Source organism: Acartia tonsa, chromosome 5 (genome assembly GCF_053477335.1).
Source record: "Acartia tonsa isolate MP-2025a chromosome 5, ASM5347733v1, whole genome shotgun sequence".
NCBI classification, from domain to species: domain Eukaryota; kingdom Metazoa; phylum Arthropoda; class Copepoda; order Calanoida; family Acartiidae; genus Acartia; species Acartia tonsa.
This window is the reverse complement of record NC_137264.1, coordinates 22,104,552-22,117,333: the sequence shown is the minus strand read 5'-3', so window position 1 is coordinate 22,117,333 and position 12,782 is coordinate 22,104,552. Positions and strand designations below refer to the sequence as shown.

At 33.5% G+C, this 12,782-nt stretch overlaps 1 protein-coding gene across 1 annotated transcript; it reads right to left on the bottom strand.

Annotated features, from left to right (window-relative positions):
- Positions 1-4,919: 4,919 nt before the first annotated feature.
- On the bottom strand, positions 4,920-6,367 carry LOC145320277 (uncharacterized). Its single transcript, XM_080162699.1, has 2 exons — positions 5,531-6,367; positions 4,920-5,167 (listed from the first exon to the last, which is right to left on the bottom strand). The coding sequence occupies exons 1-2, from the start codon at positions 6,239-6,241 to the stop codon at positions 4,955-4,957; spliced, it is 924 nt and encodes a 307-aa protein (XP_080018825.1). The 5' UTR covers positions 6,242-6,367; the 3' UTR covers positions 4,920-4,954.
- Between the last annotated feature and the right edge of the window lie 6,415 nt (positions 6,368-12,782).

Below are 12,782 nucleotides of genomic sequence, written 5' to 3'. Positions count from 1 at the left end.
ACGTACAGAATTCATATCTATAAAACATTAAACATAAATTATAATATCAAATTTCGAGAGATATAAATCAAATCCAATAACAATCACTTGCATTTCCGTTTACCCTGTAAACTCGGGAACAATATAATAGTATGTTATTCTAATCTGATAACAGAGATATCATAATTTATGTAGAATTTTCCCACTCAAGGTTATATATCCAGTGGTAAAATTTACGTCTTCTCTCTTGACAGGGGGAGACCAACCATATACAATACATGTCGACTAAATAAGTCGATCCCTTCAAAAATATTTATACACAAAAATATATAAAAGGAAAATTGTATATGTATAAGTTTTGAATCTGTATAATCTAAACAGAGTCAAACGAGTAATACAAACTGTACAAATATACGCATGTCACTGCGTAACCCAATATATACAAAATTGAGTTAAAAGTTAAAATATCTAATACTTCTATGTAAATCACACAAGCATAAAAATATTATTAGACAACCTATATATAAATGCCTTGAATTGAGATGAACTTGATTAGTTATTAAGCTTATAACCAATCTACATACAAAAAAAATATGTCAAAAACTTTAATTATAGTTAGAAACCGGAAACGCCCACTCAGGATCTAGCAGTAGCGAAAGTGGGATAATAAATAGATTTTGGAAAAATAAGTTAGTTTATCATAGAACTCCAAGCAGTGAAGACCTTAACTATTAGTGTAAGTGTACCAGTCAGAAAAGTAACTTTTGATTGTGGATATAAGCATCTATTAAATAAACTTAACTGTTTAACAATGTATTCTAAGATAATATTAATAATACTAAGTACGTACTACTATAGTACAACAGCAGACACAATGACAGACTTGATACCCACTCACTATCAAAGTGGAGAATATATAGGCTACACGGCTGTAGCAATTCGATCCATTCAAGTTGATATATCTGTAGACAATACAGCGCCTGAAATAGCAATCTATGATGGCCTGAAGACTCAATTAGACATTAGCTACGATGGACGCACATTCACTTCAGCACAAACTAAACTTATAGGCAAGTTATATACCAAAAAGATTAAGGACTTGCTTAATGAAGTAATAAAACTTATCCGCAACATCAAGGAAGCTATTGAAACAGTAACTCCTTTAATAAGTTCTAACCGCATTGAAGTGACTAATAACGTAAATAAACTTTCTTATAAGCTAGATCATGATAAGTTTGACTTTACACAGTTATTGCTTGCGGAGATAGTACCACAAATTGTAAGTGGTATAATCCTTCATGCCAAAGCAGCTAACTTTGTGCAAACAGCAGAATACTCTTATGTTGATAGCTTGAGCAACTTAGCCATCACGAACTTAGAAGATCTTAAAGCAGACTTGAACTTCAGACTTACTCTAATTCAAGATCTTGCAAAGACAGACATCACAGACTCTATTAAAACTTTTGTAAGGCAAGAACTTAACTTGGACTATACTCATAATCTTGGATTGGAAGTCCAAAGTCGTTTAAGTGGTGGTACCACATCATTCACCACTATCCTATCCATGGAATTAAGTTCTGAGCCAATAAAAATCTACAGATACGCACCAATTCCTTTTGATGAGTGCTATATCGATTCCATTTATTACTTGGATAAAACCAAAAGAGTTTACAGACAATCTTATTATAACGCTTATCTACCGGTTGAAGCTGACCAGTGCCTTAAGGGACTACTTAGCGTTAATGAAACATTGATAACCAAGCACTGCCCTTTGGCAAAACAGACTTATCCCTACGCTCATGTGCAAGATGGAATTGTCTTTACTAGCTTGAGCGAAAATACTAATCGCAGTTTAGAGAATGCATCAATAACTATTACATCCACTCCTTTTATTATAACAGGAGGATCATATAATCTCACATTGGGAGATACGATCGCACAGTTCGCATTAGGATATGACCGACAGACCACGGCACGAACTTTACCATTTGCGTCAGAAGCACTGTGCCCACCAAAACCTAAAGAACCATTGACCATTAGAACTATCTTCGCTCATATAGAAGAAATAGCTATATACGTGTCAATAACAATTATCATGGTCATAATATTAGACAGGATCACTACATTCCTAGTCAGACTCTTGAAAAGAATATTAAGAGTATTTCAGAGGAGCTTGCGTATACGCGGTAGAACGCTTGTCCCTCAACGACCAGATGCACATCATCATAACCTAACGGTAATCTACGGCAGGAGAGGTCACCCCGCCGTGACTACCGCTAGTTATCGACCTAGAAACTCAAACAGAATAGTTAGATAAATATACAAGTTAACATGATTCCTATGACTTAACTTCTAATGCATCCAGATGGAAAGACTTACGAACATTCCCAATGATATAAAAGACTTTGCCAAACGGAAAATATAATACTCTCGTACTTACCTATACAATATTGTACTTATATTCTTACACGTTCTTATAAAAATCTCCACGTTATTATTATATGAGTTATCTAAAAGGGTAATGATAGAAACGGTAAGAAAATGAACCACATATATAGTAACTATGATACTAAAAGAACATAGTAGGTAATGTTATTACTCATTTAATCGTTATAAAATAAGCGAATTTTAAAACTAGGTTAAACGCTTCATAAAGGTAACAATTTAATTATTATCACTACTAACGTGACAAACAAACAAGTAACGCTTATAGAGTAGCTACGTAATTTTACATAACATATGTTAAACCAGTAATTAACAAAATATGTACGTTACTTAAAAATCTCTATATTTATTTTAACAAAAGTAGACAATCTTTAGAAAAAGGTATAAAAATTTGATAAATATTTCTCTTTGGTGAAAATTATAAAGTTAAGACAATTTCGAAAACAGAATATAAACTTTCATTTACCAAAATTTTTGGAAAACAAAATTGTGATAATAAGAAAGATTTCTGACAAGTTTTAACAAATCTAGTTAATATTTTTTTTTTTGGACTTAAGCTGTATACTGGCACATAAGAAAAATTCCGAGATCATTAAAATTAATTGAGCAATAAATGCAAAAACTTATATATATATATAGGCACACAGCCTATCAACGACTCTACTTGAATCAGGAAAATTCTATTTGGTGGAAATAAAAATTTAGATTTAACTTTAATGACAGGCCTAAGAAGATTTTACCCCGAAACTTAAGTTTTACGGCTATTGTAGTAAGAATTAAAGGGATGTAAAGTTCTATAGTTTTGAAGAGGAATGATATATATTCTAAACCTTAATAAGTTAAATAATCTTCCTTAATAAAATTATCCGATCAATGAAACTACTCTAATTGCTCAAATATTAAAATTTACAAACAGTCTTTACATATCTCTCTTATAAGTACTTGAATAAGCATATTTGAATAGCTTTGTCTAACGTCAGTCCTTCAGTCTACTTAGATATTGGTTACAAAAAATATACGCTATTTACAGGTCCTCTATATATATCACAGCACAATTAAAATTCACGATTAATGCACAGGGATGGATATAAATGAAATTTAGAGAAAAGGTACTGAGGCGCAAGCTCGATTAAATATCTATATACATAACCCTTAAAAGCTAACAAGAATGAATAAATTGTGATATAAGGCTGAAAACTAAAATTGTTAATATAATATGGAGAAAAGAAATTTAGTTCAACTATGACGAAAGTAATTGAGATTACACGAAGTTTTAAATTAGGGGTAAAGAAAATACAACCTTATACCATTATTTCCTTACATACTAAGTTCCTTACAAGCTAACATGTAATGATATAACAAAATAACAATGGTGTAAATTATTTGGTCTTGTACAGTATGAAAGTCATAACGTCTAATATTTTACTGAATAGTAATCACTATTTTGACTAGTTACATAGATTAAGAATTTTGTCACACGTGTCTGAGCAGTCTTTGTCTAATAAAATTTACAATGTCTATGACCAAGCTAACATTCGCCACTTCAACGCGTACGCTTAGGGCCGGCAGAACCCCGTCGCCGAGGGACACCTTCAGCATCGGACTCCTCTCTGCTGTTATCCGACGAACGCGCAACTGAGGTCAGGCTAGCAGTCTCTGAGGCAGTCTCTGGTGGAAGAGATGGGGTGGGAGTCTCGACTGTAAGACGCAACCGCTCTAAACCTCCAACCATTCTCTCTGGCAATGGGAACCGAATCTCACTACCCATGGAACCGAACTGGCTGGATGGTATATCGATCTCGAACACGTTCACCAGAGGAAGGGTATTTTCCGCTTCCTAAAATAGGGAAGTAAATATTAGTTAAAATAGAAAATCTTAACAAATAATCAGGGAGAAATATAATAATGTTTACCCATATAGATAATTGAGCAGCCTTGATACTTTTAGAAAATTTTTATTAACTCCGCTAAAGTCATGATGCTAACCAATGGAACGGGAATAGCACCATGATTAAAATAACTTATTGTATATACGCATAGCTAAAGTCACCAAATTCTTTACCTCAAGTCACGTAGTTTTGGCGACTAATAATATTAAACGAATGTAGCAAACTTACCGCTGAAAGGTCCGCTGCAGATGGGGAATCAATTCGACTCAAGCATAGGGATGAACTATAGCTGGATCCTTCTGCAGACCCTCCAGAACTGGGTGGACTAAACCTTAGCATGTTTGTATAGTGTTCCTCCAGATTGACTGAGTTGGTCGCCTAAAATATAATAAATCTTATTAGTTTAATCGCAATGCCAACAAAAGAATCTAGGAAAATCAGGAAATGAGAATGCCTAAAATCCTGTAAAGCTATATGATTAGGTAGCAATTCAACCCACTTTATACTAGAATTAAAATCTTAGATCGGTTCAAAAATGCTTATGCAACCATACATTTTAAGATTAATATTCTACCAATAAAAGAATTTTAGTTGCAAATACCTCTAGATACGTGTACAAATATACAGCCTCTTTCTGAAAATTAATAGAAAACTAAAGCATGGATACTTACATGTAAACGCTCTGTTTGATCAACGATCAACGGACGGAAGCCAGGACTTCCCGTCGAGGTTTCCAAGCCCGCAGGCACATTTCTTCCAGTAACCCGATCCTCAGTGGCAGACAAACAGTGTACGGCAAACAGGCCAATTCTGGACCTTACTTCTGCTGGAGTCGATGGACTAGCAGAGGGAGCCTAAAACAAAAGGAAAACATTAAAGTCTTGATCTAACATTTAAACCCCCAATGAGAAACGTACGGCACGAGCAAACTCTTAACCTTCCCAGAGGGAAATAATATTAGGTTGCTACTTAAGATTTTAGTAAATGTTAACTGGTATCTCAACTTAATTGCGGTAACCGAGCGGATTTCTCTGGCGACATAAAACGACGACAAACGGTGAGCGATATATATGGAAGAGCCGAAAGTCAACGTTGAGGAAGTGAGAATAGGACAGAACAACCCTGCAACAACATGATGCTTTATTAGACAAAACGGGTGGCTAGAAAAAAATTATACAAAACAAAAAAAAAAGAATATACAACAGAAGACAACTCACCTGTGTATCCGACAGAATATCATCAATCTCAGAGGACGCGGCTTCATACATGGTGTCCGACGGCTCCGCAGTTGGCGACATAGCCCCAGATCTAGTCCTGTTGGTCCTGTTACTGCAGTGAAGAAGCTCAATGGTCCTGACGCCTATGTTTCGGAGGCGCGTACATACATCTCTTATCCAGCGAGCCAGCGACCTGTCTGAGGTGTTGTCAATACGTGTTAGAGTCTCAAGCCCTACAGCACCGAAGAAGACCACTATGAGAGCACATGAAAACAAGCCTAAACCCAACAACATGTTAATTAAGCCATCCATGTTGAATGTGTCCAGACTCGTCTTCTGGTCTCTCCCCAACTCGGCAGACCCAGAATCACCTCCGGCAACATCGTCACCAATGTCACCGCAGGAGTTCTGCATCACCGAATTGAGGAGAGACCAGATGATTTGTATCGTTCTACTAAGCATCAGTGAGAGATGCTCGTTGCCAAACATCTCCCCTTGATCCCTTTCGGACTCTACAGTACTTGTACTCCCATAGTCATCGACATCAGCAAGGCTTGGCATCCCAGACTGGTCGCTGTACACTGAACTCGAGTCGTCTAAGGAGTTTTCAAGAAACGAGGAATTGGCAAGAGTGGCCGCAGCCGCCCTCATTGATTCCTCGAATCTTTCCTTAATATTCTGATGCGCGTCCAGGCTGTCAGGCACATACATTATGAGCGAATGTAAATTTAAAATAGAGGACTAGTGATTCTGAAAGGCAATATAGTAAAGTTGATTTTATGAAAAAGACTGTACACACGAATGTTTTTTTTTGTATTTTAAGCAACTATGGTTGAACCTCCTAACCATTAAACTTTGATTTATCATCTAAAAATAAAATTCTTTAAGTTAAAGAATATGTAATTAATCTTACATGATTCAACGCTTAAAAATAGCTATCGTTAAGCTATTCAAACATTAAAACTTTGTTTTATTAGATTCAATTAAGTTAAAGAATATGTAATTAATTCTACATGATTCAACGCTTAAAAATAGCTATCGCTGAGCTATCAAAAAACATATTCATTATGATGTATCAAGCAATTAAAAACTTATGTACTAGCTAAATCTGAATATCTTCAATGATGTTTTAAAAAAAAAACACCTTAGATAAAGCTAGCTAAATATAATTTTTGCAAGCGACCATTTTAAAATAAATATGGTTGAATTACTCGTAACGTAAATAACCTATCAATTAGCGTCATTATAATTGAATTAAGTAAAAAGAAAATCTTATTCTAAAACCTATAGTAGAATTGTTTTAGAAGATTTGAATCAGGACTCAATAAGTTTTGATTATAAAAAGGGGAACGCTGTAATCAAAAGTTAAAACGAATAGAATGATGGAACATATCTGTGTCAATATAGGTTTTGTTTACGATGAACGAATTTAACTTTTGCAGACGGAAAACGTAAACAAAACAAGGTACGTCAATTTACCTGATGACTCAGATATGTCCTATCAAAACTACAAATATTATATAAAACAAAATTGTCATATATTGAAGACGTACCCATATTGCTTCTAACCCACTTTCGTTTAAAAATACAGTGATAAAGGCCTTATCGACGAAGAAAATAAGATTCTTGAGTCTTAAATAGCGGCTAACGAATGCAATAATGGGCATATCAACAATCTATAACATAAAAACATTCATATAAAACAAACGGGTTACTATACTTTATCACTTTTATATAAATTCTCTTGGAATTTAGCGGTAAAATTAAACACTCGAACGCAAGCTCCGCTCGCAAAGACAATTATTATATAAATGAGCTTAATTACTGGGCCGCCAGCTTTTTATAACCTCGCTCAAATCCAACCCCTATCACTTTTGACCGCCCAAACATAAACAAAGGGTTGACAACTTATTGTTACGTAAAATTTAATTACGGACGTCGAATGATATATTTTGTAGATATTAAGTCTATAAGGTACACTTGACAACGACGTAATGTAAGATATTAGTCTTTAAAATGATTAAAATTTATTCATGTTAAAAATAACATAAATACAGTTAATGCCAACAATGGTATAAACCATATGTACATATACAAAATATACAAACAAAGGGTTACCAACTATTGTTAGTAAAATCTTATATTTTTACATACATACGAGTAATGTAACCAAAGAAAATAATACGATATGTAAATACTAATTGTACTTATACATTTTTATATAAAATATTGTTTATATTCAGGAAACAGTTATATTTAACAGAAATAGAGATAACTAACCAATCCATTATAGGTCTATCTGTAACGAAAGAATTTCTAGAATATCCCAGGGATAAAAGGATTAATAAAAGATTATTAAAACTTCTTTTGTTTAGATTACCATAGCCAGGATACCCCAAGGAACCGGTTGGAGCACGCGCACTAACTCTTTTTAGGATCTACCATGGACCAGCCTGGAGATAACCTAGATGATCATGGAGTATTGGAGCCCTACCACCACCCTACCTTGGACGGATTGCGGTTGTGTTCCTGTCAACACCTTGACACTATAGACGAGAACAACAACATCATCACCACACCAGAGTACGATGGATTCTCAGAGAACCTGTCCATCACTATCAGGAATTTCTTGTTAAATACAGCCCTGACTACCAGAGAAGATAGTAGAGTGGAGACCGATAGTGACACTAGCTCCAGCAGCACACTATCCCTCTCTACCAATGACCTCAACCAACTCTACTATGACCTGGAAAATCACTCAATCACCTTGGACGAGAATGGAAACGAGGTAGCACAAGTGGACGCCCTTGGCTACATATCTACCTCACCCCCAACCTCAACCTACACTTCGAACGAGAGCACTTCACCACCTAGTTCATCATCAGAAGAAGCTGAACTATCCAGAACAACCAACGCAAAAACATTTATTGATGTGACAATATTAGATAAAACTAAACCCCTCAAGAAAAGAATGTATTCTATTTGGGAGGTTTATCATCTTGTATACCCAGCTATGAAAATACGCAAAGCATACTTTCTTAATGGAAAGCGTATTTAACTTAGCTTGGAATACATTATAGTTTACTATATATGCCTATATACTGGGACTACTAAACTTTTTCTTTTTCTCTTTTTTCTTTTTTAACAACTTACCCCCATTGGAGATGCGATCCTCAATTTTCAAATTCTTTGAACGTACATATGAGACTTTTACAGAAATGCTTTGCATCCACAACTATCTATCTATGCTTGATATAAAATCAACACTTTATAGATCATATTATGAACCTTTGATTGACACGTGCCCTGCAATTAACTAGTAGCACTCAGGGGCAAGACACAATTACTTTAGCTAGGCCCAAGGCATTATTTGTATCAATTTATGCATTCATAGGCCTGTCTCTACCTATATGACACCATATACAGGTAACGACAGCCTATTCATGGTAATCTGTATGTGATTTGCTAATAGTATATGTTTATTAAAGATATTATGTTTATAGTTAATGTAATCATATAAACAACCAGTACATATATGTATGCCTACAACCATGCCTGATTTACGTCACATATTAACACACAGATATTTAATTGCACAGACAAACACTAAAATCCTGGTCCAGAGCTAATGTTATAGCATGTACCTCTTGAATTTATTCAGTTATTTACTAACTCTCCTACCATCAACTTCTCTTTCTGGCTTTAAAAGGTAATGACTTAGTTGTTTGGCATGCATTGTAGTTTAAATTTAGGCCCCTTAGTACTTAGCATGAATTGAGCTCAGGCCTTATGTTAGAACTCTAACACTTAGCACAATTCACTGCTTGGGACTTAGGGCATATTTCTGTCCTACTCTACTTATAATTGTAACACTTATCCTGTAAATATTTCAATACTTAACTTATGCACTTGTGATATAAATACACTTTATAAAAACGTTTTCCCTCCTTAATCCTTAATATACTTATATGATTCTGATCGAATATCAAAACCAACCATTTATTCTTAGGTTAAAGCAACATAATACTTCGCGTGGGTCTTTTGTTGAGCTTCCACCAGCTCAACCAAATTCGTATTATACTTGTGGGAATAGAGGGTTAAGCATTCTAAGCAAGCGAACCGACGATGAGAATGTCTATGTGTATTGCATTAAAATTAGGTTTTAGTAGTACTCATAGAAGAGCGGTCTCCATACCTAAATATGGACAAACGCCCCATTCGCACACACAGGGAGGGTACCAACACCCTCCCAAGAGAAATCACCCCTAGAAAACAATGATCCATCACAAAAAATACTTATTCTTTTTAAAAATAATTAATAATTGGGGGAGAGGTCGAATTTATGCACTTAGTATGAATATAGGTTCTTTTTTATTACATCAAATTTTATTTTACCTTTCAAAATAAACCTTGTATACAAATAAAATAGCCGAGCTCGGCAACCGCATGCCTGCAACTCTTCAGCCGCAGGACAATATATAACTATAAAACCCAGCTGGATGGTTAAACCTTATTCTATCAATCCGTAAGGACTGTTCAGAAAAAAATGCACAAAAGCGATTTGAAATTGGCGGTTAATCCGCGGCTATCGAACCCTTTAAAATACCTTCCTCCTTCAATTAGAAGCACAATTCTTACGGTTAAATTGGTTAATAGGCCAAAATATAAAAGAAATCTTTTGTAGAAATATTTGAAAAGAAAAATCTTCAATGAATTGATATATTTTATTTAGGTAGCTCAAATTTTAGGTTGCAAAACTACTTTTTAATTCTCTCTGTTCGTCTGTTCTTGCTTACAAAATTTAATTCTAAAAAACAATTTATGCAAAACATATACGTATGTTTTTTTTTATTATTTTATGTCAGTTTATGTTAATTGGAAACAGGGTAGCCCCACAGGGTTAGAGCACTGCAAGTATAAGCCCTGGAGGGTTATTGGCCCGGTGTGTTTAGTCATAGAAAAAAAACACCCCTTTATTTTCATAAGTATTGGGTGATTTTAGTGCTTCACGGATAATTTGAGGAAAAACAAGTTTATCTTTTATCAAATTCTTTTATTTCTTTAAACTTTAAACCTGATTGAAATCTTTTTTTATTGTCCAAGGAATTAACATTTGTTTAGATTTTGAGTATGTAGCTGTTTCTGACGAGATTCGAACCCAATACCTCATAAACAAAGATTAGTTTTGCTATGTTTATTAAACTCACTGTGAATGGACATAATTGTTCTTGTTGTTTAACCTTTAATCCTTTCTGAAAATTAGGCACCCAATTTATTTTTTTCTTTGGGTTTAGATTTGAATGATTTTAAGTAGCGTAGCTGTTGTACAATTAGGATCATTCCGTAGGTCTCTACATTACAAGAGTATGAATAACTACTATAACTGAATAACAACGTTCTACTTTGCAATATAGATAACTACAACGAATAATAGCATTTTAAATTATTAAGTATCTAAATAATTTTAGAAGAAAATACTATTTGTTAAAGCTGTGCTTTTCTTTTTCTTTCTCTGTGCTTACGGACATATATTTGTATTTATTAAAGGTAGAAAAGTAAAGTTACAAAAGACAGAATTATGCACTTTTTTTTAGGAGATACGATTGATTCAATAACCCCCCACACTTACTCCCTGTAACATTTTAATTCATAACTTAAATGAGGAAAGGAATAATGTACAAAAATTCAAATCGTATATTTTATGTAGGTAATAAACTTTAAATTTTATAAAATGTGAATTTTGGTAACGCATTTCTAACCCTAGCTTTGTTTAAAAAGTACATCACTCGAACTCAGGTACACTACACATACCCATTTGCAGGCCAGCATAAGGATACAAATGCTATTTTTGTTATTTAAACCTATTCCATTTATAATTTCTATTTATTTTATATAAAAAATTTTATAATCTTATTTTTGCTTAATTACTTATGAACAAAATTGTTTTTTTTTACATTATATAGAATAATAAAATAAAAAAAATTGCAAAAAATTTAATTATTAATTTATTGAAATTGATTAAAAACACTGAATGATTATCCCTTTTTCTGATTCCCATTATTAGTTGCCAATAATAGGCGTATGTCTCCAAATAAAAACTTTTAATCCCCCCTTGTCCCCTCCCCCCATCCACCTTAAGGTTTTATACATTACAGCTAATCAACCTGCAAAGAAAAAGTTTGCAAATATGGTTGACAACGAAATAATAATTTGTAGATTAAAATTATTGGTTGAAAAGTTTAGATCCTGCTAGTTTTATCCAATCAATCAAGATTTTATTCTAGCACCCAAAGTTTTTTAGCCAACGATTTATTAAAGCTTTGGATACCAGTATAATTTACAGTCTAATGTACTCAAGGGTCTTGGTAATTTTAACGCAAGGATTGACAGCAAACAAACACTACATAAAATAGATTCTCTACTAATAATAGTTGAGGTATTATTTTACTGTTTCATAGGGATGTTAATTTGATATTTGAGGCCTCAATTTAAGGTTTAAACATTCCATTTCTATTTTTAACTTTTTACATTTATACACAAGAATTCATTTACAGACTCATAGAAATACAGCCTCATTTGATCTATTATTTAATTATACATATACATTTTATAGTTTTAGATTTAAACAAGGATGACAACATCCCTTAAAGCGAAGCTCTGAAACGGTAGGACAACTGAACATTAACACTTGTAGAGTGTCAGAACTGAATAATTAGAATACAAATGTAGAAAAGTAGAAACAAAATTGTTGAAAATTGGTTGACAAACTGCCTAAATACAGGATATTGTTTTTGTCCTAGGAATCAGTATCCAAAAATCAGATCAATCGGATAATTTTATAACATAAAAATTTGTTGTTAAAAAAGTTAAAAATCAAACTGTTTAAAATGGACGTACGGACATTCTAGTAAATATTATGCTTTCGAAATTATACCTTACTGCTACAGGAATCATCATGCAAATTTTGGAATCGATATGACAATTGTAAACGAAAAGATACGTGACGAACGGACGGACCGACCCTAACTATAGAAAAGCCTCGCTTTTAATTGAATATATTCCAATTAAGGGTAAAAAGATTTTTCCATATTTTGAGATGTCTTACATATAAAAATACATTGACAATTTAATCCTGCCATGTAGGTTTATAGCCCTTCTATTTATAAAAATCAGATATATTTTTGTCTGAAGAATGGATTAACTGAAAGTAATCTATTCAAACTATATAAATAATATTAAATACCTAAATTCT